General features: G+C 39.1%; 1 protein-coding gene and 1 non-coding gene across 3 annotated transcripts; both read right to left on the bottom strand.

Annotated features, from left to right (window-relative positions):
* Positions 1 to 6771: 6771 nt before the first annotated feature.
* Positions 6772 to 6928, bottom strand: LOC116328204. Its single transcript, XR_004200068.1, has one exon. It is a non-coding gene; the product is annotated as a U1 spliceosomal RNA (small nuclear RNA).
* Positions 6929 to 8179: 1251 nt separating this feature from the next.
* Positions 8180 to 26114, bottom strand: ttc12 (tetratricopeptide repeat domain 12). Of its 2 annotated transcripts, XM_031749916.2 has the most exons (21): positions 25851 to 26114; positions 25413 to 25570; positions 25140 to 25161; positions 24124 to 24201; positions 23724 to 23845; positions 23431 to 23490; positions 23001 to 23072; positions 22594 to 22654; positions 20917 to 21105; positions 18028 to 18097; positions 17107 to 17195; positions 14910 to 15078; positions 14312 to 14407; positions 13443 to 13506; positions 13224 to 13358; positions 12960 to 13052; positions 12662 to 12730; positions 10148 to 10249; positions 9632 to 9731; positions 9184 to 9412; positions 8180 to 8479 (listed from the first exon to the last, which is right to left on the bottom strand). In XM_031749916.2, exons 1-21 carry the CDS (start codon positions 25900 to 25902, stop codon positions 8410 to 8412), a joined length of 2100 nt encoding a protein of 699 aa, XP_031605776.1. In that variant the 5' UTR covers positions 25903 to 26114; the 3' UTR covers positions 8180 to 8409. The 2 variants fall into 2 exon arrangements, with proteins under 2 accessions (XP_031605776.1, XP_039454318.1); XM_039598384.1 differs by lacking the exon at positions 25851 to 26114 and having other exon boundaries at positions 24097 to 25161; positions 25413 to 25518.
* Positions 26115 to 27283: the final 1169 nt, after the last annotated feature.

Genomic DNA, 27283 nt, shown 5'->3' with positions numbered 1-27283 from the left:
TAGTAGTTATGTCTAAGTTATTTTGCTCAGCTAAAATTCCTAATTATGCTATAAACATTACATTGACTGCAGAAATAAATAAATAAATAAATAAACTGGCATCCTAGTCTGTTTGCCAACTGTGGTTCCTGACTTCTTTTCACAAATTAGGAAGAAAAAAAAGCGTAAAAGTCATGGGATCATTTCTAGTCAATATTTAAATCATTCAAAATCTCCAGTATGTGTTAACTAATTATAAATAGTAACATTACCCAGAGAGATACAGATGTGATGAGGTCCTTCCCCTGCGCTTCAGCTTTGGCAGCTCTGACTCAGACTCTGGCAGTAACAGGCTGCGCCCTGACTCTTCTTTAGCTGCGGCACTCACTGACCTGGTGGCATTTTGCGCTTCAAGTACCTCGACGTTGCCTGCTCCTCGGTCTAATTGTGTTTTTGTGTTTTTTTCAGAGAGCACCGTCAGCTCAGTAGCCTTTATTGTGGTCTGCAGAGGAGCTGCTTCAGGTTCAGATAAAGTGACCTCTTTACCAGGAGCCTCCTGAGCCTTAGAGGTCTCTCTGTGAAAGCCTCTTTGTGTTGCTTTCCTTACAAAGTGGGGCCTCTCAGGTGTCCAGTGCCTCTCCAAATGAACAGCTTTAGCTGCCACACTCCTGGCCTTTTTTGACATCGTTTCATCAACGCCGCGATCGGATTCACCGATACTGATGAATGCTGAAAGCGTTGCATATTCAAGGTCAGCAGCCCGCGGTGTAGCCTTTCCAGCTACAAGACAGTCAGAGCTGCAATTGCCATTTTCTGGTTTTGCGCCAGCAGTAACCTCGGCCCTGAAATGATCTCTTTCTGTGACTGCACCCTGTGTTTTATACATTTTCTGACTATGATCAGTTTCACCTGCTCCAGTTGTTGTTTCAGTCGCCTTGGTTGACCGAGCACAGCCGATAGTCCTACAGCTGCTTTTATTAATAATCTCTGTGGGCAAGATCCTTGTAGTTGGTGCAGAATCTGCCATAAATCCAGATATCAATTGACTTATTGAAGTCTTTTCATGCGAGGTCTGCCTGTCAGGCTGCTCTGTTCTGTCCTGCGTATATGCTGCAGAAATTTTCTCAAGTAGAGATTGTTTGGCTTCAAAAGCACTCTTTGTAGTCAGAGCTGTTTTGATGTCTTTAATTAATGAATATTCCATTTTTCTAAGCATGGTAGATGTTGGACCATGCAAACCTTCAGCTCTGTGGGATGTCTGCAGCAAGTCTCTTTGGATGTCCTTCTCTGGGTCATTAATATTATGTGTTATTGCAAATACAGCAGGAGCAGCATGCTGACTCTGTTCAATAGTCCTTACAGAAATTTTATCCTCAGGCAGCTCGGCGCTCTGTGTTTCTGTTGTGTGTTGTCTTTTCACAGCAGGGGTGGGTTTGCCAGTAGTAGGAGTTATGGGAGGCCCTATCAATGACAAAGGTTCAGTATGACTGTTCGAGTGCTCTATGTGCTCAGCAGCAGCGCGAGATGACTTTTCCACAACTGGCACACTCTCACTAGCCATCAGCAGTGATTCGTGATCTTCTTTGGACACAGTAACACCATCTATGGTAGGAGTTGGAGCCAGGGACACGAAATCATCAGTTACTGCTGTGATCATTTGAAAGGAAGAAGTAATTAGCTGGTCGTCAGTCTGGTGTGTGGATTTACTGAGCATAATGATATCATTTCTGAAAGTAATATGTGCAGCAGGGAGAGCACTGTTGCTCACTGAATTGTTTTGCTTTCCGGGTGTTTTTTCTGCATGATGCTTCACATCAGAAACAGACATTTTAGTCACATCATCATGCTGGATTTTAGGCATTTCAGGCCGACCTTCTGACTCAACATCTGGAGAGGTGCCAGATGTGGCATGTGTGCTAAAGGCAGGTGTTCCAAAATCATACACAAAATTGTCATCTGTAGCCTGCTCAGTCCTGGGCCCGGTATGAACCGCAAGCATGACAGACTTGATGGGAACTGTCACTGTGCTGTTTGCTTCTTTTTTGCCATTTACACTGATCAGGTCATTCTCATTAATCATTTTCATTGCTGGTTTATCAGCCTGCATTATAGACACAGAGTTAAGCTCATCTATGTTATCTTTATTGCTGCCGGTCATTGGTGTAATAAAAGGTAAACTGTTCTTTTCAAGTCTCATCTCTGATATTTGCTCTGTCACCAGCTTTAAATGTTTCACTTTCAAGGTCACCATTGTTCTTGCATTGTCGTTCTCCTTGATTTGATTTGTCTCATCAACAGTCCCTAACAAAGACTCGACACGGTCACTTTCACCATTCGCATGTTGAGTGTTGGAATTGGCCCTAAGTAAGTTTAGCAAGACAGGGCTAACTGCTGATTCGGTTAGCCCTGTCAGCCTATAGGTGCCAGGTAAAATGTCACCTCCAAACAGGCTGAGATTTAGCAACGGTGACATGTTGGTGTGGGGAAATTGATCGTTTTCCGCTTTAGGACTCAATGGCGCCGTTAGGGTATGCACAGATCTCTGCTCGTTACCATCAACAGAGGTATGCAGAGCATCTGGATGGGCTGTCTGCTCTGACAGTTTAAATGAGCATGACTGGCCTGAAGTCATGTCAAAAGAGGGGGAGGAGGAGGACTCGCTGATATGAGGGACAGGCTGCGCTTGGCGAGGCTGCAACTGGCCTATGGAGATGTGGGCCTCGGATGACAAGGATGTGGCCGTGGGTGGCCTAGTAGATGAGTCATTATACATCTTCTGGTGTGGAGCGGGATTCACTGATGCTATAATGTATTCTGCTTGCACGCTCTCATTTGCGGTATGTAAAATTGAATTGGCCTTTGAAACTGAAGCACTAAATTTATGCCTGTGATTTGGGATGCCGTTAATAATTGATATATTGGGAGTAGAACTATTTACAGTAAAGTGGGGCTCAGCTCTCAGGAATCCAGCTGCGGTTGTCAATCGATGGGTGGTGAGTGACAACATATTGCTGATAATCTTTAGTAAAGGGTGAGTGAATTTAGCTGCACTGCTGTGTGGGGAAACCGATGGCTTTAATACGTCCCCAAACTTTAAAGTGTGATGTCCAAATGTAGCTTCAACAACTTCGTTCCGGGCACTTTCTTTAGCGAGTGCTGACGTAACTTCATGCTTTGGAAGAACGGCCTTGGGGGGAGAGAGATGAGATTTAATCTGTGTGTATGGCTCTTTGGGAAGAGATGTTGTTTTCGACTGGTTTGGGCTCTGCCTCGTTGTTCTGTGATTTTTTGTCACTTTATAGGTAAATGATTTATTTGTGATTTCCACAATTGTTGTAGCATTTTCTCCCAGATGAATGCCCTTGTTCTCAGTGGTTCCCAGCTGTTTAATCAAACTGGGGCAGGGAGACAGGTTCTCAACAACGTGTCCTTTATCTCTGTTAAATTCTTTCGAATTAGTAGGGGGTCCAAAGGGAACATTTGTCATGTCCTTTTTCCCAGTTTCCCCAACACATTTATTGTCTTCTTTCCCCTCCAGTGTTTCCTCACTTCTGTCCTCTGCTTCTTCCCTTTTTAAAGACTCACTCTGCTTCTCAGCTGCAACTTTTAGGAAATTCTCTTCATATATTTTAGTCACACTGTCTCTTTCAGCTCCTTCATCACTGATTTGCCCTTCGCTTTGATCCACGTTTTGTCTCAAGGTTACACCCTCCTCTCCATTGGTCGTTCCACCTTTTTCCCTACTTATGTTGGCGGTTTGCGCTGCCATTTCTTCCCCTTCCCTGTCTTCATTTTGATTTGTCTTTGCTCCGGTATTGATTATTTTTTCTTGTTCTTCTTCTCTGCTCTCTTTAAATTTTTCTCTTTGATAGTTCAAAGTTGTGTCTTTCCCGTTTTTCTCTCCTTCCTGCAACTTTCTTATTGCCTTCATCTCCTCATTGTTTTCCATCTTGTTCCCATTTTCTACAACTGCATACAACACCTGTTCATTTTCATCTCTTGGTTTTGCGTCATAATCTCTTAGTGACTCTCTGATTAAATCCCCACTATATGCTGAATAAGACTGAAGAGTTGACGCTACATTCTTCCCTCTACCTACATCATAAGTTCCTACCTGGATGAGTTTAGACTGAGTCCCTGAAAATGTACTTATTGTCAGTTTCTCAGAAAGGGATTTGCTTGATAGTGTTGGTAGTGTCAACACGGACATGTCATCACCAAAGTCCTGTCTCAACTCTGAGAGAAACAACTTCCTGGGGAAAACTTCTGTTGTTGCGGTGGTTGTAGTTTGTGGTTCTCTTATAACTGGTTTATTCATTGGCCCTGGGGGATCAACAAAAGAATGTTTAACAATGCTGTGTACAGCGTTAAATGTCAGAGGATCTTGTTTATCTGTCAAGTGTGTCTTTGTGGTTGCAGATGCAAGCTTTATGGCAGAATCCTTTGGTAACAAAGTCAGTATGGGTCCTTTGGTCTGAAAGCTTGGTTTAGCTGGTGTTTGCAGTCTCAGAAGAGAGATCAAAGAATCCACTCTTCCTGTCTGAAAGTGAGACTCAGGATTTTTGACTGGCAAAGTGGTTGGCCTACTCCCGCTGAAGGGTGTTGCTGCACTGTGAGCTTCAGTCGAGCTCATTCTTACTGCTGGATGAGATGCAGTGCTGTGATCACTACCCTCTGTAAGAACACTTATGTGACTGCTGTGGGGAGCTGAACTAATAACAGGCATATTGCTTACCGGCCCACTGCTGATGTCCAAAGACTGTCTTTGAATGAAACTTTTTAAGTTTGTTGAGACACTGTGGGAAGCCGTTTTGTTATTCTTACTGAAATACATCAGGTCCGACTGCGGGACCCCAGTGCTTACTTTTTTTTCATACAGCTCTTTTTCTCCACTTTCTACTGGTTTCCTTGCAATATAAAAGGACTTTGATGAGTGATAAAGTGTTGTAGATGTTGAGACGGGTCTCTCTGTGACAGAAGCTTCACTAGGATAGGTATGCCTCAATTGCTTCTTGGTGTCTTCTTTTGTTTCTGACGACATCTCAGCAAGAGGTCGTGTGTGAAATGCAACCGCTTCTGGAGCTGATGAAAAAAAAATGTTTGGGGAATCATTCAAAACGCTTTGAGTATGACTCTGAGTTTTACTGAAGGAAAAAGAAATTAAAGTCTGATCGTAAAGTAAACTTCCTCCCTCGCTGAAACTGGAATGCTTGGTGAGGTTTGCATGACTGACGTCTGTGTTTAACATTTCTTCTTCCACTCGAGCTGACTGGTGATATAAACTGGTTAATGAGGCTGTGAGTTTATTGTTGTCTGGGGAGCCATGAGTTGACAGTGCAGCTTTCCCGGTGGAGCTTGGCCTTTGATCTTTCAGGCAGGTCAAACACAAGTTTGTTATTGTGCTTCCTCTCGGTGAATCTTCTGCTGTAGCATTCTGAAAGATGGATTGCACTGTGCCCAAGCCATACAGGTCTCTTCCCGGGTTTGTGGTGTCCTTGCCTTGAGACTGTTTGTCACTGCTGTCATTACCTGCTGCATCCAGGTTATCAATTACACGAGAATGAGATGCAGATAGCACTGGAGGTCTCAGGGATCCATCAGCAGATGTGAGCTTAACAGAGTTAGTGTTTCTTTGATTCCTGTAATCAAGAAGAGTGTGAAACCAAGGAGGGGCTTTCACTGCATCTGCAGTCAAATTGCCCTCTGGGTCAGAGGTGTCATTCATCATTGATTCTATTGCGGATTGCGCAGAAGATGATGAGATCTTTTCATAATTAGAGATCAATAGTTTTTCTGATTCAGTGTCAATCCTCATAGCCGACGGCTCTCTCTTTAATATGAGAGAGCTATTCCCATTTCTAGAGACAAAATGCTTTGAGCTTGGTAGGGAAATTATAGCTGACGCCTTTGTGATTTGACTTTTCTTATAAGGTTGAGTCGGTCTGGTGTCAAGCAAGACTGCCCCTGGAAACTTGGCAGTCAATGCCATTGCGGTATGTTGATGCGTCTTCTCTGTAGGTATTGCTTCTGTGCCATGACCAGTTGTGTTTTCGTTTTTCAGAAGCAGATCTTTTGTGACAGTTGTGCCTTTTGTTTGCTCTGTGAAGTAACCTTGGAAATCTTCTTTTTCTGCCCTGACTACGAAGACAAAAGCAAAACATGTCACTCAAATGTCCTCCCTAGAGGCTCTGTTTCTTAAACCTAGCATGAAAAATAGCAAAAATAAAAAATAAAAAAAAATTGTCACTGTTTAGTGCTATTGAACTCTTAAAATCACATCAGTACAAACACCTGGCATTCAAAATAAGACTGAGTGAGGTTAAAGCATTTTATATTAGCATCACTGTTTTAGTTGTTGTAGAGGTGGTCTTGCCCTCATTTAACTTGTCCTTGCTGGTGATTTTGAGAAGTTTAAAAGAGTGTTAGAAAAAGAGCCTTGCTGCTATAGTACATGTATGCATAAGATTCAAAATGTCTGAGGTTGATGTTTACACTGATAATTGCAGCACTGATATCAGCCAGTTTACAAACTGAATTAATCTTTGCACATTAACATTGTGAGTTATTACCCTATGGCAAACTAAGGAGACAGCAAAAAAACCATAAACCTATACCATAACATCATATATTTAAATACAGGATAAATGGTCACAGATAGATTCAAGATTCTTTAATTATCACATGCGTAGTTATACAAGTACACCACGCAGTGAAATGTATCCTGACACACTCCTCGACTGTGCAAAGGGGGAGAGAAGAACATTATATACATTAAATGAATAAAAAAATAATGAGGGGAGAGCGCGAACGCAGTCCCCCACTACCACAAATTATGCAGTTGAGATACCCGCATTTGGGGAATTCACAGGGGTCAGCACAACCGCAGTGCAATGGCTGAGCCTCGCCCTGGATGAACCACCTTCATGATAAATCAATTAATACTGATTATATTAAAACATGATCATAAAGCTAAACAAAGTATGAATGTAATACGTCTTAACTTATGAATGTATTCCTCTGATTTAAGTAATTACTTTAAAATCAAAATGCTAAGTAAGAGCGAGAATATTATTTATGTATACATCCATCTACCAGGCATGATACACAATTAAATAAATATGTGAGGAAAATTCTTTTCATTTATTCAAAGAGCTGCTATTTTATTTTATTATTTTCAGCATCTTTATTCTACTCTGTAGACTACTTTTTGCTGTTTTTATATTGGTACTTTCTTCAGATGAACAAATAAATAATCTTTTCTGTATTTTTTTAATATTGCTTTAATATTTTCAAAATTTTAATTATTACAACTTTACAGCTCATATATGTGTACAGTTATACAGTTTATATATAGCTGCAAACTGCAAAAAACAAACATATTGTATCTAACATAGAAATTATTAAATCTGTAGTATACCAGGCTTCCCATTAAGTTAAGTTGCTATACTGAGAAAATAAACACAACTGTGAGTACATACCTGGAAGCAGAAAGAGTCCTAGTATAAAACAGTGAAGCGTTTTCATTTCTGTTCTGTCTTGTTTGCGATTTATCAGTCCCAGTGATTAAATGCTCTTATTACTGTTTAATCCACCTGAGCAGAAGGTATCAGCTGTTTGCAGTTACTAGCAGATGGTGTCATCCCATGCAGGGAGCTTTTGTCCTCTCAAGTTCATTTATACGTGGATTAGATTTCACAGTAATCCTCCCTCTTTACAGTCACAACTACATGGTCATGGGTTAGAAGATGAAAGAATTCAATAAGGGATTTTACACAATATGTATCAGAAACTCTGACTATATGGCAACAATACAATTAATTGTACTGAAAATGCTACATGTTAATGTAAAAAAAAAACAACCCAGAAACTTTGTATCTAAAGGTCTCAAGATGTATAAACATGTTAATTTTTCTAATCAATTTCCCAATAGAAATACCATCACCATGTTAATGTTGCCTGGTCAATATTAATCCTTCACAATACAACAAATACGGCTTATTCAACTGTACAAGAAGAAGATATTTGATGTTATAAAATAATGGCATTCAAATCATATAAGATACAGATAAACAAGGTATAACTGGGTGCACTTATGTGGTGATTCATACATGAGATACCTACATGAAAAATAAGCACAGAATGTTGTTGCTGTTCACTGTATGGCCTTGTTTAAATACGAGGAGAAAGGAGCAGACTCAAATCCAAATGAAAAGCAGCAAATATTTAATGAATCTCTAGTCAGACTTGGTTTTCTGTAATAACAAATCAATATAATCTTAAAAGAAACTAAATAAATAGGAAGACTAATAAACATCCAGGATTGGCACGTCTTAATTTCTAAGGTAAGCAAGCATCAACGCCTAAAACAGAAGACAGGAGAAAACAAGACTGGGGTCAAGGAAGGATATTATAAAATGTGTGGTCAGGGGTTCATGAGATGAGCTTTACACAGGATTGCAGAATCTCAAGGCCGTGTAGTTCTCGAAGTTTGCTCATGTGTCTGGAAATGAAGAAAAAGTTTTTGGGGTTTTTTGCAAAAGAAAGTAGCGGTAATATATTCAGTGGGTTGGCATTCAATTATAACTACACTCGTGTGAGCTCAGGAACTGAAGACTAACACATCCTCAACACAGTCACATGCAAATGCTTCAGCCTGGAGGAATATTTTAGTCTTTCTAGGAATAAAGAGACACGTTGTCGCTGCCGGCTCCTATTATAAAGTGTACTATTCCAGTTGTACTTACATAATCACAGAGGTTCTATAGTGGATGATGGTGGATGATATAATATTTAGGCTATATCTCTCACCTCTACTATCAATGCTCTGTGCTGGCTAATTTATAGAATGCAATCAGCAAGTTGTGGTTAACACTGTGTAGACACCGAAAACGATTCGCAGCGACGTGGCGACCAGAAGTCATTGAAAGTGAAAGATATTTGGTGACTTTAAGGGGTGAAAAGAAGTGGCAGAATAATAAACTATACTGACTAAAACTTACTAATAAACTTTGATATAAGTGACTAAAATGACAATGAGATCAATGAGAGTGAACATGGCTCTTTGACATAAGACCTGCTAGTAAATATATTAACATGCCACCTAGGAAGCATGCAATGTCCGGAAGCAACAAGGCTTCAAAGCGATACTCAGTGAGCGACTTGGTTCTAGTGTACGCGGCTTTATAGAGTAGGATGAGAGGGTACCTGGGTTCGCATCGACACAACTTCCCAAGAGCTATTGCTGCATTTTGCTGCACAGCTGTCCTCTTAGCATCCCCTGCAGCCTGCCGCAGCAGCAACAGCACAATATCAGTGCCCAGCAGGTCACTGGCAACTCCCTCCAAATCAAGGCAGTGAGCCAAGCACAGGGCTGCATTTCCTGAGACCATCTCGTCACAGCTGGAGCTCAGCAAACAACGTAAAATAGACAATTCTGTGTGAAACAGTAAATGAAAGGCAATTAGGATGCATATTAAATATATTTAAAAACACCTAAAGAAATTTTTAAAAATCAGTGATTGTATATACTGTCCTCATATGTGAATCAACACACGCATGCACACACTTTATTTGAATATTAGGTCAGCACTCAAATTTTATTCATGGACTAATGAAGGAGCTTGTTAAAACTAACACGTCAATCATTCCTCACTTTTATCAGAGTTCACCAGCTTCTCCCGTGCCAAGTGACTGGCAGCAGTGCACACTGTCAAAGTCTTAATGGCATACTTAGTGGCAGTCTGCCCGGTTCCCTGGGTAGGCAAGCACAAAAATAACAATGACATTAAAACCAGCAGAATGAATGTGGATAAACATTAAATTTATGGTGACAGTCAGAGGTCACGTGAAATATGAAGAAAAACTGTCTTTTAGTGGAATTACTGCAAATATACATATATATAGAAAATCTGAGTCTCTGGGTTTGTTGCATTTTGTGTTGCTTTGATGATACATTACCGTATACAAAACATGAATGCACAAGACAAATAACCAAGCTCACAAATAAGCCAATGTATTCAGCTTAGGCCAAGTAGTTACATGCGCTACTATGAAATGAATATGTGTTATATAATGACATCTTTCAACAAGAAGCAGATAACTATGGTGACATTTGGGCAACAGATTAGTATTCACTTGGAAGATCAGAATGATTGTGCACAGTTACCACCTTCAGGAGCCTGCACATGGTTTTGACCATTTCCCTTTGGATAACATGCTGAACGGCTTGTGAGGACTGAGGGAGGACAGTGCTTAGCACACCTGTGGCTCTCTGGAAAACAATGAAGAATGCTGGCATTAGAAAATGAAATAATACAAGACTGACAAAAGTAGAGGCTTTAAAAACAAAGCGGAGAATTTGGATAGCAGATTATCAAAAAACTGCTATGGGGCAAGGAAAACTAGTAGGAAAAAAACATTTGAAGAAAAAGGGTGTTTTCAGAAATAGGTGGAGAAAAAAATAAAAATAAGGCTATTAAAAACTGGAAACTCATTGCAGGTTAAAATGTCTGAATTGCACTGTATTATCCATGATTTTGAAAGCACAGTTTAATATTTAGGAGATACAAACTACACAATATGTGGGTGTGCAGTAGACAAAAAAGCAATGAAAAGAATTGTTCCTTCTTTTCTCTTTGTTTGGTGACACAAAGGAGGTTATTCTTAACAACAAATTAGGACCAGACTGGGTTTCAGGCTGCAGTCAGCTTGGTCTAAAGCCACTAGTGGCAATAATGTGAACAATGCATCTTTAAAAACTTTGAAGGGTGTTTTGAAGAAGTTTTTACTTAATATTTTACCAGAAAGACGACTTTCTCATGCTTTAAAGCAAATGGCAACTGTAGTTTCCAACGTATAATTCCTAGATCACACATACATGCTCATTACAGATCCTCTCAGCAAAGCTAATCAGAAGAATATGTACACAATATAGCAATACAATAATAATAGTAATAATAACACTGGATTACATATGCATGCAATTAGTGTGTTTTGGGGTTTATTTATTAATTTAATTTTTCCTGTTAGCCAGACCCACTTTATAGCTTGAAAGAGCAACAATCATTATACATTAAAGACAAAAGTGTAAGCAAAATATATTCTTCAGTAATGACTTAAAAGCAAAGAAAGCAACAGAACAGATGGTGCAATTGCAGGACTCTGAAAGGGTGTACAAACAGTAAATGACTAGCAGCGATGTGGTGGAAAGAGTTCATATAATATTGATGAAATTGGCAACTTGAAGTGATGACGGGAAAAATAAGTGTTGCAAAGTGGGTATCAAGTGAAACTAATGTCAGTTTTAAGGAGACTACCAATAAAAGTGAAAGATAATTTTGATTATGTTGTTGCACTTGGAAGACATTCTGGGAATAGAAACACATGAGCTGTACTGTCTATATTCTGGTTAGGCAAACAGACCCTTATATAAAGTCCACTACTGACTTACTTTAAACTGCAAACTGACTGAATGCGTATGTGATTTTATGTGGACATATGTGTGTAAGTGATACAATAGTCTAATCTGAGTTTTCTTACCAATGAAGGAACTGCATACACCAATAAGGTATAACATTATAACCACCTGCCTAATATTGTGTTAGTCCCCCTTTTGCTGGCAAAACACCCTTGACCCATTGAGGCATGGACCCCCTGAAGGTGTGCTGTGGTATCTGGGACCAAGATGTTAGCAACAGATCCTGTAAGTTGCGTGGTGTGGCCCCTATGGATCGTACTTGCTGGTCCAGCACATCTCAAGGGAACACCTTACCTCAGTTCTGCTTTGTGGCAAGGTGTGTTATCCTACTGAAAGAAACCACAGCCAACAGGGAGTACCATTTCCATGAAAGGGTGCACATGGTCTGCAACAATTCTTAGATAGGTGGTGCATGACAACATAACACCCACATGGATGGCTGGACCCAAGGTCTCCCAGCAGAATATTGTCCGAAGTATCACAGTGCTTGCTTTTTTCCCATAGTGCATCCTGGTGCTGGGTGTTCCCTAGGTAAGTGCACCCAGCCATCCACCACGTGATGTAAAAGAAAAAACATGATGCATCAGACCAGGTCACCTTCTTCCACTGCTCTGAGGTCCCGTTCTGATGCTCACAAGCCCAATGTCAGAGCTTTGGCGATGGACAGGAGTCAGCATGGGCACCCTGACTGGTCTGCTGCAATAAAATGCGATGCACTGTGTATTCTGACACCTTTCTATCAGAACCAGCATTAACCTGTTCAGTAACAGTAGCTTGTCTGTTGAGTTGAACCACATAGGCTAGCCTTTGCTCCCCACATGCATTATTGAGCCTTGGCCACGCTTGACTCTGTCGCCTGTTCACCGGTGATCCTTAGTTAGACCTTTTGATCGATACTGACCACTGTAGACTGGTAATACGCCACAAGAGAGAGAGTTTTGGAGATGCTGTGATGCAGTCGTCAAGCCACAACTTGGCTTTTGTCAAACTCACTCAAATCCTTACGCTTACCCATTTTTCCAGCTTCTAACACATCAACCCTTATGACAAAAGCTGATATATCCCACTCACTAAAAGGAGCCATGATGAAGAAATAATGAGTGCTGTACACTTCACATGTCCATGGTCATAATGTTATGTCCGATCAGTCTATATTCTTTGTTAAGATTAAAGTCTTCAGAGTGCTGGAGCATAAGCTTTACTCACAGTTATGATTCCCTCGTCGTTATGCCTCAGGAGATCCACACAGGAGTCGCAGAGTGAAACAGAAAGCTCCTTCAAACAGCCACAGATGGAAAAGTGGATAATCCAATTTTCACATTTAATTCACCTTTAAATAGGTGTCACAACAAATAATTGCTCTTTCTGCTTCTTTGCCCATTGGCTTTTATTCATTTTTTTAATATAGTCTAATCTATCAATTTTACTACTATTAATGACTTTTGTAGTAAGAATGTTCTTCTTTAAGTTGTCAGGAGAAAAGTCAGAGAACTTGAGGACTTACCTGGACGACAGGGGAGGTGACGGTTGAAAGGTTCATAATCAAGCCGAGTAAAGGGTAGAGGATCTCTCTGTATTCAGATGCAATGCATGTCCTCTGTGTGGAGAGAGAATAAAACCCTCCACTAAATAATAAGCAGACATCTTTTCTGTCTCATTGTGACAACACTACAGAAGACATTTAATTTCTTTGGCATATGACGTCAACACAATGAATAGCAATTTGCACTTTTCTAAAGAAAGAGACAAGTGTGTAACCATTACTAACAACAGCAACCAGAAAGGCCTTCCAACAATCAGGATCATGAGCAAGCTTGTGACGAATGACGTCATCTCTAGCCAGACAGCCGAGACCTGATATCAGTGACGGAAGTATATGTTGATTGGACGTGTTGACATTTTTCTGAAAAATACAAGAAACACTTGAGTACTTTGTCCACATGCACACAAACTGGATATAAAATGAACCAGTATTTGCATATATTACCAGTATTGTTGTAACTGGCAGAATGACTGAGTCTGTCAAAACATTTCTCAACTGAATACAAAACCTACAAGAGAAAAAAATATATATACATATATATATATATAAAAAATGTGTCTGCTGCAAATGCAAAACAGGATTTGTCTGAGTATAAATATGGGAAATGACAGAAGGTCTTCTACAGTCACACTAAAGTAGCAAATTGACAACATCCTGTATACTGTTTTTACAATGAGAATAAAGTCAAAGGTGAGAGAATGACGTCAGGTTAAGTTCTCCACAGCCATGCACCACAGAAGAAAGCAAATCAAGAACTTCAAGAAAAGAAAACTGTGTATAACCTCAAAGGAGGGGACCTCTTTCCAAGCAGAACAAGAGTCCAGTGACTCATCTTCGAACCCCAGAGCCTCACCAATTGTAAATACTCCCCAAATGCACAAAATCATACAAGAGATACAGGACAATTCAATTTAGTGGTCAAACAGCACTGACCGTCATGTCTCTGAAGACTGTCACTCATCCACATCAAAGGCTGTGAGCTCTGTATCTGCACTGCACAGTCATTTTCCCTTTGATTCAACACTAAAGGTTTAGTATTCTGTATGATATCTATACTGTTTATATGTATACTACACCAAAATAGCTTCTTTAAGTTTAAGTCGATCAGAAATAGAGAAGCCTTGGCTTTAATGAGTGTAATTAAGGTTTGGATAACTCATGTTTATTTCTCTCTAGACCTCTGCTGATACAGGTAGATCTTTGCTAGGCAAACAGGAGTGTCCCGTAGGTCTTTCTTCTGTTTTATTAGTTTGTAAAGACTGCATGAAGTGATCATGACTTGAGTATTTTGTTGGGTTAGTAATGATTCTTACCGGCTTTCTGTTGCAAAGTTCTGCAGAATGCTGACCGCTGTGTTCTCCTGCTGCTTCTTTGGCTTTGAGACGCACACCATGAGGTTCCTCACTAACCTTTACATTCAGATAAGAGCAAAGGCAGATAAACAAAGAGAGAGGGAGAAGATATTACTGAATGAAATTAATATTTTGTTCCCATATAATGATGGCATTTAGCCTGGGACCAACAACTGTGATAATAATGCCAAAAATACTTTGACAATAAAAATCATTCTTTTTACGTTTTCTGAAAATCTGCTCAGCCGCAGGTGTACGGGTAGCAAAACAAATTATTTGGGCTGCTCAGAGTTAACAGAGCAATGACAGAGCAAAAGTTCGTGAAATATCATTAAAATGATGTTGCACCTGGAGTGACAATAACAAACATACTGCCCAGGGCTAGACTAAAGTCCCTCCACTGCAGGGAGGAGGTAAAAGAGCATTACTGTTTCTGTCTATATAATATATAATTCCCTGTCCCTGCAAAGCGATTGACTATGGTGCACAATAACTGAATCTTCACTCCAACTGAGTCATCGCTAGTGGAATCTCCCGACAGCATAAAGTAATATCTTACATGTTCAAATCAAGGCTCTCAATGGCCAAATGTCTGCCACGTGGTATCTCTGAGTACACTGACAGCAGTGCCAGACATTCTTTCGCCACTTCATCATGCTCCGATGAAGCCAAATGAACAATGGACTGTGTGGTGACCGGACATGTCATCAACAGCTTCTGGTTTTCATCTGAAAGCAGTGGAAAAACAAAGAAGAATAAAGAGACAGATACACTAGACACAGTGGTCCCATTGTCAGTTCCCAGTGAACAACAACCTAGTTTTAATGAATTTAGCATTGTACTATTAATCCTATGTTAGTAACAGAGATGGGCCGTAACGCGTAATCCGATTACTTTTTTCAAGTAACGAGTAATGTAAGGGATTACCATTGCAAAAACGGTAATTAGATTACCGTTACTTTCACGTAGGAACGCTGCGTTACTGCGTTACTAAAACCGTGAGTTTTTTGCGAGAATGTCTCATGACAGTGACGTAAGCGAGTGCGACGTTCATGACAACAGCTGTCTGCAGATCAACAATGGATAATATATCGAGTGCGGGAGAGCGTATGAGCACGCAGCGTTTAAAGCGTGGAAGTACTGACCTTATTTTGAGTTTGATTCCATAAAAAGTGACAAAAACATTAGTGTCCCTTGTGCGTGGGAAGAAAACTTCTTTTTACAGCGAAAACCCCCCTAAACTTCCAAGCAAGCACCGAATGCGCTAGACTGTAATGGGAACTTCACAGAGAAACTCGCGGAGTCTTCAACTGACCGCTGCGGCACACTTGCACCAGGGCAAACCTCCGCCTACCCCAGTCCTGCTTTACAGGTGAAAATAGAGCAACTAGTCTTTGACTTTATTTATTTTCTGCTGTGTTTTACTTGCATCTATTTGAAAGAGTGAGTGTAAACACAAAAAAATATTTTATTTTATGTGCTGGAATTGTCACGGTTCTGGGTCCAGTATTTTGAGTTTATTATGTTTTGGTTTACTTTTGCATCATGGATTATTCTTTATGTTTCTCTGGTACTTTGTGTTTCAGTTATCTTGGTGTTTTGGATTGTTTTCTCATTCTCTTGTGGTGGTGGTGATGATGGTTATTATTAGAGTTCATGTTTCTGTTTATTCCGTGCTTTAGGATTTGTGGTTTCATGTATTGTTTGAGTTCCATGTGGTATTTTCTGTCTCTCAGTGTTAAGTCTGCGTGCTTGTTCAGTAATTCATGTTTCCCGTTTTATTGTGAAAGTCTTTGTCTTATGTTAGTGTGTGCAGCTTGGTTCCCCCGTCTCGTTAGCTCTGATCTCTCCCAGCTGTGTCTCCCTTCCGTTGCCCATTCCCTCATTACTACCCTGTGTATTTAAGCCCTGTGTTTTCCTCAACCCGGTGTCGCGTCGTACCATCAGACTATGCCTGTGTGTTTCCATGTTAGTGTTCAGTACTCGCTACCATTGCTCAGTTTATGTTTTGTTTTCGTGCCAGCAATAAAGCTGAGGTTTAAGTTACAATTCAGTGTCTGAGTCCTGCGATTGGATCCACCTCTCCATCCGCCTGCACACAGAGCCCTGACAGGAATGTGCAGAAAATAGGTTTAAATGTTAAACAAATTTCTTCCAGTCAGAGAATGTTGCATATAATTACATTTTTGCTTGATGCATAAAGTTAAAAGATTAAAACTAATAAAACAAGTTTTAAAAGGAGACATTTCCATTTGATTACATTTTGTATGATGGATTATGCAGAAAAAGTAGAATTGGGCTGAAAGATCTATCGCTTTATCACCTATTGTTTTTAAAAAGTAACTAAGTAACTAAGTAATTAATTACTTTTGAAAATAAGTAATCAGTAAAGTAACGGGATTACTTTTTGGGGGAAGTAATCAGTAATTAGTAACTGATTACTTTTTTCAAGTAACTTGACCAACACTGGTTGGTAATGAAGGTATTTATATTACAGATACACAGTGTGCAAAAATGATCAAGGTTTGCACAAAATGCTAGACATTCCCGTGTCACCAGTCTGCAGTTTGAGTGAATAAGCACAAAAAACATGCTCAACAAAATACTGACAAAATGTGCATAACGACCACAATACCAATTTAGAGGTCAACAGTATTGTTTTCTCATTTTACTCTCGACTTCCTTCTAAATCGGTGATAGTAAACTGTTACATGGACAAAGACAGACACTGATGTGTACCTCAGTTGTCGACATACCATTTCCACAACAAACTCTCCTCCATAATTTCAAAACAGACACACACAGCTCACGACTCTCTGGATCATTTGTTTTCTCCAACAGGCAACTGCAGAGAAATTATACAAGCAATGTGAGTATGTCAGTAAACATAAAATCCGGTTGCCAAAGACAACATAGCTGATTTTTTTATATGAAACAACCCTGCTGCAGAACAGTGTTTATGTTTTTTAAAGGCACTCGCAAAAAAATTCTTCATTCATTTTTTAGGTTCAGCTATATATGTAAAAGTGAAGAGCCTGAAAGACACCTTGAAATAAAAATACTATATTTAGTATAAAATGTAACTTTGAAGCACTCTAGACCTTTTTTCCTGCTTATCTTTAACTCTCAGAAATGACCAAGAGCACCCAAACTCAGAGTGCCCCTTCAATTTGTGATTAGGACAGGCCACAATGGCACTGGCTTTCCCTGCTTCGTGGCTCACATAGGTGTTAGGTGATTTATCTGGCTCACACCAGCAGCCTTACTGAGTATTTCCATCAAGCTCAGACTGCAGTTTCTTTGCACCCTCTGCTTCCTGGACACTGTGTTCCAGCTTGAAAAAGGATATTGCTAACAATGGACTACATTGAAAGTATGTGACAAGTTAATAATAACCTTACTGATCTGACACGAGGGAGTCATAATTTGTATCTTGTACAAAAACACACCCTCTTTCTGGGACAGAACAGGGGCCGTTGCTTATTTCAGCACTCATCTCAATCTCTAGTGTGATCATCTTTTCTTCTCTGGGCTATCATAGAAACAGCTGAGGAGGGAGAGGGGGCGGTGAATGATCTCTCGAGTTTATGCCATCATTGTCTCTGTATGCCCCTGTCTCTAAGTCCATCTGTCAAAGCTCCACTGAGGGCTGCTACCTCTCCCTCTGGTCTCCTTACCTTCTCACCGTGACATTGCTGGTGATGATACTAAAGCCATTGTTCAGCCTGAAAAGGGTCTGCCCTGTACCTGTTTAGAGAGAACAATATATAGTGTAAGAAGACGGAAAGCAGTGGAACATCATCAGGAAGCTTGGAGATTTTACAGACGCACCTTTTTCACTGACTGATTTACAGTCAAGGGCAAGAATGAAAAATACATAAAACATGTTAAGACACTAAGGCAAAGTAAGAAACAGTTTATTATCTAATACCAAAGAAGACGAAGTAAAGCAGAGCAGCGAAGGAGTACTTTTAGGGGAGAAAGCTTGTAATGTCAGCCCTGCTGAGATCCTTTCAGTCGTAAGTTATGTAAGTTTTGCCCTTTTCTGTTGAATGGCACTGTAAGACAGGCATTATATCATTTGACATGACACTTTTATTCTTCTAAATGAAGAAAAAAGAGAAATTGGATAAGAGATGTTTGCCATTTGGCAGACAATACCCAGGGCAACATAACATCCTATGTTACAAGCAGTCATACAAGTTAAAAAAAAAGAAGTAGAGAGAGTTACCATTTCATTTTGATGTGCTTTCCTTTCTTATGGTTTGCTGAGTGATGAACTTTAAACATTATTAGTTTCATCAGCCTTGCCCCTGCAGTCAAAATACCTGAAAATTTACAATGCAGGTAGCAGAACACTCGATGCACTTCATTACCACTTCTTTTGTAGTTGAATGTTTAAAGTATAAGTAGACAAAAAAACAAACTTCTGAGGGAGCCACTGACCTTGGTGAGTTATACTGTTACAGTGTTGCTATTGAATAAAAAAACTGCAATTTTTTGCCTTGTGGCAATAACTAAAAAGAGTTACATTAGTAGCATGGACTTTCAAAGTTATTTGGCAGGTCAAAAACATTCACAAAAATATCACCAGCTCAAATAGGAAGGGTGAATCACCCGGTGAAGTTCAATTGCTCCCTGTCTACAGTGGCCCCTTTTCAGACTGCAGAGGACTTGGTAAACATATCAGTTATTTTTCAGCCTGAGTGTATCATTGTCAAACAGGAGCATGGGGTGGAATAGTGGTTGGCCGCCCAATTCCCTACTTCACCCAAGAAGAAATCAGGCCCATAAGAGTGTGTTCCTGCCTATCTAAAACCTTGAGAAACAAGCTCTGTGCTACAACCAAGCAAAAGGAATTAGATATTTTTCTTTTCAACAGCTCACTTCTTGCACTAAAATGTATATAAACATGTCATTTTGAGGCCCATGTCCATCGAGAGTGCCCGGGGCCAGGCTGTCACAAATCTAGTGTGTCAATGGACAAGTTCCAACATTCAGTAGTGACCTACAGGACAGAGTGAAATACTGCTGCTGAGCTTGGCAAATGGACAAGTTCTATCATGGATGCTTTGTTAAATATTACACTAAAGCTGCTCCACCAGGCACAGTAAAACAAAAAGGAAAAAAAACCTTCTGTCTGTACTAGACGCTAAAGAAAAATTCAGAGTGGCAATTCCAGGATTTTTATATAAGGAAATGCAACAAGGGACAAAGAACCAGTGAAGAAGAAATAAAAAAAATTCACATAAGTGGCACTGCAAAAAAGCCTGAAAATTATTTATTGAATAACAGTTTCACATGTAAAGGTGGATATATCATTTCACTGTTGGAGGGACAATAAACAGGAACATTTTTCAGGAGCAATCGCTGAAGATAAGTTTCTAACAAAAGTACTGTTGCTTTATATGTAGAGTTATAAGGAAAAGAAAGTTTTCACAGGACTCTGCAGACTGTGCAGTCCTGTGAAAAACCAATAATTCAATAGCTTGCATGTTGCTTTCGTTGATTGAGATGAGGTTTTCTCATGGTAACCCTAATTGTACTGTCATGAAATTTAACATTTAACATGCTTGCTGAGGCTCTCCGATGTAGCTATCAAGCTTCGTGCAAGTCACAGGACTGCACAGAGGTCCTGAAAACTTTCTTTTTCGTGACTATATACAGAGGATTTCAGCACTGCTATGAAATTCTCTTCTATTTTAACTGAGGCAGCATCCTGACAAAATAAATAAACACACATAACACAAACACAGCAGCAACCAAGCTAGATGTAGTTTTTCTAAGAAAGCAAACCTCTGATGTCTGTACCATCAATATCTAAAGTACAGAATGTTAGGCGGTCTGTCGAAAAAGTGCTTAATTTTTAAACATACTGTAACGTGCTGTAATGGTGTTTTTAATGAAGCAATTCATTGTTTATTTATAGATTCAAGTACAAAATTGCGTCACTCTACAAGCAGGGTGGAAAAGGAATATACAGTACTTAAAATTAATGAATATTTTTTTTAATTAACCAATATCTTGATTTGACATGTCTCTGGTAGAAAACACAAAAAAATAGCTGGAAATACAATCATTTAAGATAATATTTTATATAAAATAAAAGTGAAAATGCCCTGTGCCAATATGGAATCTGTATTGATATTAATGCACTGATCATTATTAAATAAACTAAAGAACAATGGCTGGCACACCTTTCATTTTACATTAACGTCTGCGAAGCTGATGATACTTAATGGACATCAGCCACCATTTACACACTTGCTCCACTGTCACTGGTACCAAAGACTAATGGTGCAGGACTTCATGGATGGTAGGCATTTAACCTACCATGAAGCAATCCTGCAAAACTTAAAAATGCATTTTTGTAATTAACACAAGCTTTTAGAGCATATTATTGTAATCTCTTTTTCTGCTTCAAGTCTTCTTATGCAATCTAGCCTGAAATCCGGTCTTTTTCTTTTCTTTTTGTCATAAATCCAACAAATAGGTGCACCAAAGAAGCAGTCTACCAAGAAAAAACTGAAAGAGAAAAAGAGAAACACAATTGTTTGAACACTCACAGTCAGTAAGTGCTTGTGACAGAATCTCCAATCCTCCGCAGTAGTAGAGGGCAATCTGACCGGGTTTTGACAGCTTCTCCAACAGCTCCACCACCGTTGTGGCCTTCCTCTCCCCCTTGTCAAACTCTTCCTTTGCCTTTATCGCCTGAGTCTCTTTCTCCTTTTCCAAATCAACCTGGGTCAGGTATTCTGCAAAGGAGAACAAAAGAGAATAGAGAAGGAAGAAGAGAAAGTAAGTTATTCCACAGCAGTAAGTGCAGCTGCCCCTATCTGAGAAGAGTCTCCTGTGGTGCATCTGTCAACCTGGCTTGACTACCACACCCACTACCTGCTATTAATATTCACTCAAATAGAAAGAGGTCACTTGCCAATGTATAAGAAACATATTGGTACATCACATATGACCTAATAGCCCAAATAAGAAAATAGCAAAATCAGTGTAAAACGCTGAACCTGACGCATTATATGCATTAAAGTAACAAAGTCCAGGAAGTTTAGGTTCTGTCTGGGAATAAAACAAAATAGAGCACAGTGCTAGTTCAGATAAACCAGGTCAGTCAAGCCAGCAGACCACATGATCCCAGTTCACATCAGCTTAAGTCTCAGCCGGTACCATCATATGAATCTGATCAGCAAATCTGGTACAGGGCCCACTACTTAAGTTGCTTTAGTTAGCCTGAAGTCAATTTGCCTCAGGAAGTCACACTGCAACCCACCTCCACTCAAGCTCCTCCTTTTCAAACTATTTCTGATCTAACCAGTGTCTAATCTTTTGTCACTGACAGGATAAGACATGAGGATGTCTCACTGCTGCTCTTACTGCCTCAGTCATTGTGCATGTACTATATGTGTTAGGAGCAGGGAGTTCCAAGTACGTGTGTAAAAGTAGGGCCCAAGAAAAGACTCATACTGTTAAAATCACAAGTTTTTAAACCCTTTCTACTCTTTTACATACAACTCTACTCTTTTGGCCTGGTAAGCATTTTTGCCTTCTTACCATCAGACTGAGAACAAAGAGTCCTGTATGCTAAAAATACTGCTTAACCCTTTAATTACCTGAGTAATATTTCATGTGGATGGATACTTCATCACTTAAATGTATATATGTTTTTTATCAAGGGCGGCACTGTCACCTCACAGCAAGAAGGTCCTGAATTCAAATCCACAATCCAGCTGATGCCTTTCTGTGTAGAGTTAGCATGTTCTCTCCCTGCCTGTGTGAATTCTCTCCAGGTACTCTGGCTTCCTCCCACAGACCAAAGGCATGCATGTTACAGTAGGTTAACTGGTGATTCTAAATTGGCCATAGGTGTGAATGTGAGTGTGAATGGTTGTCTGTCTCTATGTGTTAGCCCTGTGATAGACCGAGATACACTCCCAGCTGTCACAGGGTGCTACCCTGATAAGAGGAAGAAAATGAACGGATGCATTCTTCCTCTAACGGTCATGTTTTTGGGGAGTATGACGTTTTTATATTATTAGGAAACGTATGACTCTTTTCACAGAATAATTAAGCGAAGTATTAAAAAAAACAAAATATTGTGGATGTTTTTCAAAGAAAAACATAAATGTTTGCTGCACCCATCTTAAAACAGTTCTGGATGATACATGACCAAAGATGGTGATTTTCATTAATGGACCTTTTCCTAGCGTAGTTCATGGGAAATAGTTCTTTACCTTTCACTATTTTTTCCTTCCCAGGTTGAATTTCTTGTATCTTTTCAAAGCAGCCTCTTGCCTAAAAAAGGAAAAATGTTCTGCATCATTTTCTATATAATGTGTTTCAATCATGTACTAAAGACTCCAGAAGATTCTAGACTCTCAGCAAAACTGGTATACAGTTTGCAAAAAGCTACAGTGCACTTTAATGTGATTCGTAAAATAAATCTTGCTTTACTGGTTATCTGTGTTAGATATAATCCTATTTTGGAATAAATAAATTGAAATAATTATGAAATCAGATTTACAGACGATTACCGTGAGACCACATTCTCTTAATCAGAAACATACTTATAATTTCTTGAGAATTCTTATTATCTTTCTACTTCAGGCGTACAACTGTAATGAGAGGTATTCTTACTCACCTCGTTATATTTCATCAATCCCAGATATGCTTTACCCATGTGTAGATAAGCCTTTATGCACCTCTCATTACACTGGCAGAAAGGAAATAATCATGGGATTACTTAATAAAGCTCTTCATCTACATAATGGTCGTTTAATGACTCCAGCACACTAGCACAGTAAGAAATAAATATTCAACCTGAACTTCAGACACACTGCACTGGAGAAAATTGCATGAACAGTTTACAGAGCACATCTCCCACCCAAAACTTGTGTCTTTTACATTCTGGAGAAGCATAAAGAAAACATCATTCTGAGGATATTACCAAATTAAATATACTCATATGCATTTTTCTCCAGTTTTTCAAACATCCCAGTTTCTTTAGAGAATATTTCTAAAGTGCTGGTGAGCTCACTAGACTTCAGTATAACACATGCGGCAGACGTTACCTTCAGGGCCCATTCACAGTCACTGATGGCCTCATTGTACTTTCCCAGTTTAATATAGGCCTACACAGATGTAAACATTAGACAGGACATTTTGAAAGGGAACATAACGATTTTACAATTTCACTGCAGATGGTGACAAAGATTATAAAATTAAAATCTCTAAAGTTCTGTTTCACAGATGCCTAAAGCACTTTGTGTCCACATAAACACACAAAAGCATCTCTGCTCTGTTTCCCCTGAGAAAAAAGGGCAGTCTGTGTTTTCATTGTAAAGCATAGATTGAAGATATTTACTTGAGCTCTGTTTGTGTACAGTGGCTGCATATCCTTGATTTCAGCCAAACCATCGCTGTAATACTTTACAGCAGTTTCATAGTCTTCTTGAGCATAAGCTTCATTCCCTTTGTCCTTGAACGCTGCAGGGATGAACACAAGCAGTTACATTTGAAAAGGACACACTGTCAGCTCAGCAGAGCAATGACTATAGAGAAATGCTCATCTACAACAGGTGAACCCTCTGAAGTCTGAGTTACCACAGGTGATAACCCTAATCTTGTATTTTTGGAGAAATGCAAACTGCAAAGACACACAAAAAATAAAAATACATATATTTTGATTGCTTGGAGTTCGGATTAGGTTTCAAATTGTTACTGATGATGACTCAGACCTCTGAGGGTTTGGTAGTCTCACAAACCGATAGCCTTTTTCACATTTGCAGCTTTCCGAACTCTCCTTTCTTCTGCATCCATCTCCATAATCTTGATGAAATTCTCTGATCAAAACAGAAATTTCAACAATAATCTTAAGCATGAGTACTACAACAGGAAAGGAGGAAATAGCCAGAAAATGTCATTTTTAACGAGCACAGTGTGAAGAGAGTTTGCACACCATTTAAATAAACAAAATCAAACCAATGCTGTCTGAGAAGCTCTTCTATTTTTAAACTACAGTCGTTTTAGAAAGTCATTATTGGTAACTACACAGATCCAGACAGTGTACAGAGTGTGTGTTTATAATGCAAAGAGGGTTCACACAAAGCTAGATATTACTCTATAAATAAGAGCTGGAGAAATTTAAAATCTGTTTTGCTTTCTCAGCCCCAAGCGCAAGATTATTTTTCTTACTCATCATGAATTCAGTGTATGGTGTGTTAATTTCAATATTAGAAGATTCACACACAGAGGTGTGAGTTTTTTACACATTTGCAGCTTAACTGTTAATGAGTTTTACCCCAGGGAGACTTGAAAAGAAGTGCCGGCTGAAAAGCTGTTTTAAATGGAATATCACATTCAGGGTGCTGGGTTCAGTGGGGTGTCATCACAGCGCTTCTCAGTATATAAAAATACTGTACACTAGCCTTGAGATTACTCCCATTTGCATATGTTTAAGCAATAAAACTGTTGATGTAATGCAATGCCTTGGTGAGCTACACAGTTAACAAGGCTCCTTGACTAAAGGTCCTCTAGACAAATCAACTCAAAAAGAAAAGCACATCACTGATTTCGAGTCATTCATATCCTCTAATGCATGGCAGTTCATGGGAGGAATAAATCATTTATGTTCTTCTAAGTTTTATTAATTTATCTTTGAAAAATGGATACTAGTTGTTATTTCTTTGGTTGAAATATTTCATTACTGGGCACCGTATCAGTGTGCTTTCAATCACTGCAACTGACAACCACAGAGACATTTATTTTCATTGTGGCTCACCTGGAGTTTCACTCTGTGGAGTCTGTAAAAGAGGAAAAAATTATTTAAAAAACAATAACAGTAGCAAAGAGGCCAAATCCTACTCACTGCTTAATGTACACCGTGTTCTTTTTCTTAAAGAACAAGTGAGGACAAGGTGGATAACACAACAAGAAGCTGTTTGTAGTGTCTGTAGTGTTCCTGCCTGAGGGTCAGAGAGTGGAAGAGAGACAGAGAAAGCTACAAGGAGTTGCAGACTAAGACACATGCTGTTGACTGCGTGCATGTCTTTACTATGGAAGGAGGGAGTGGCGGTGGGTTTGTGTTGATTGTAGTCTTGTTGATTTTGGTTCTGCAGGGCTCTGTCAGGGAAGTGATGTAGCAATCAGCTTTTTCCATTGCTTTTTGTTGGGCTTCAGCATCAGAAGACCTTAGGTCCTCCACAAGCTGACCTGAAAGGAATTCAAAGAAATAGAGAGATCTTTTCCAAGAGGCTTTGGCATTTGAAATAGGGCTAAAAGTAAAGAAATAGCTCAACAATCTACACCTTCAAACCAACAAAGTTCCCAGTAACACAGAAATATATACTAGATGTGCGTTTTGGGCTCAATATTTAATTGAACACAATAGTTTTCTAGCGTTTACAGCTAATTAACTTAGCAAAATAAGTACAAGAGAATAACTTTGTGTTAGCTAATATCGTTAGCAAACTATACTTCTACCATTACTCACTTATTTCATCAACACTCTTCAGAAAACTTTCGACGTCTTCAAATTTCTCCATGGTCCGTTTTAGACAGCTTTTGCCACGTGGCTCCGTTTTATCTCAACTAAACAATGAATGTACTTCTCTCTCAGGTTTCAGTGTTGAGTTACCAAAGCAACGTGATGCCTTCAGGCCCGCCCGTACATAAGTACAGGCGGTACATAAGTAAGCTATGCCAAAAGAATGCCAAGAAGAAGCCGGAACAAACACCGAAAGTAAATCACTAGGGGTTTAACTACACTACTTTTAGCTAACTACTCTGGGTTATAAATGCAGGATTTTTTTTTTTTTTTTTTTTTTTTTTTTTTTTTTAAAGGGTAATTCTTAACTAAATCAAAACTGAATCACAATAGCACTGAGACGTGTCTGATTCATTGTGAATGTAAGTTAGTTCCGTCATGGTTATGAATACGATATTTAACATATTTTTATCACTGAAATAAGTGCATTGTGCTAAATAATTATGTTTATGTTTTTTGTAATCGCCGATTAGAGGAAATATGTGAAGGCAGCACTCACTACCATAGAAATTAGTAGTCTTTTTAATTTATTATTATTATTATTCCAATGAAAAGAAATATTTATTCTTAATATACCAGCAGTTGTTGTAGTACTACTAGTGATGAGTTCATGCCATTACTCCTTTAAGGAGTAAATATTATGCTGTAAATTGCCCCTCATACATTAACTATAACGACAGAGGGCCGTGAATTCTGCAGAGACCTTGTATATTATCTCAATAGGAAACCCCATCGTCCATTTTTCTCTACAGTGGAGCTAAACTGCCTCCTTGTGGTTGAAAAACACATCTATCCAAATATGTTGTCCGTCTAGCTGTCCGTTTATAGTACTGTGGGTCTTTTATTATTGCATTGTATGTACTGCATTCTTTTCATCTTTAACTACAGAATATTCAAAATAGTCTTAATGAAGAGACTAAATCCGTTCTTAAGTTTCATCCTTCAACCAGTGAAAATAGTCAGGAATTACAAAATGTAAAAAAAAAAAAAATTTAAATTTTAAAAAAACTGTGCCCCCTACTTGACTGCATATTTGTCACATTTACATGTGTCAAAGAAATTTTAATATTACACAAAGTTTACCCGAGTAATACAAAACAACCATTTTTAAATGAGGATTTTTTTTTTATTAAGGGAAAAAAACAAGTCACAGTGAGAGCCAGAACCAGAACAGCATCTAAAGAACTGCATTCCTGAATTTCCTCACTTGAGTTGAGAATTCACGATTCAATAATAAGAAAGAAATTAAATAAAATAAAATGTATGGGATAGTTGCAATAAGAAAACCACTGCTGACCAGAAAGAGTCAAAGGCTCAACTCACATTTGACAAAAAAAAACCCATCTTGATGAGGTTTGGACATGTTTTCCCCCATAAGA

Source organism: Oreochromis aureus, linkage group 14 (assembly GCF_013358895.1).
Source record: "Oreochromis aureus strain Israel breed Guangdong linkage group 14, ZZ_aureus, whole genome shotgun sequence".
Lineage (NCBI taxonomy): Eukaryota > Metazoa > Chordata > Actinopteri > Cichliformes > Cichlidae > Oreochromis > Oreochromis aureus.
Note: the sequence above shows the minus strand (reverse complement) of the source record. Positions and strands in the feature narration are given on the sequence as shown.

Bases quoted from the DNA above. Each gene is read 5' to 3' on its own strand.
- ttc12 (XM_031749916.2), bottom strand. From the start codon at position 25,902: ATGGAGAAATTTGAAGACGTCGAAAGTTTTCTGAAGAGTGTTGATGAA. The intron at 23,491-23,723 runs GTAAATATCTTC...ACATCTGTGTAG, and splicing joins TGTACACAAACAGAGCTCAA to GCCTATATTAAACTGGGAAA. The intron at 12,731-12,959 runs GTAAGTCCTCAA...GGCTGTTTGAAG, and splicing joins TCACCTCCCCTGTCGTCCAG to GAGCTTTCTGTTTCACTCTG.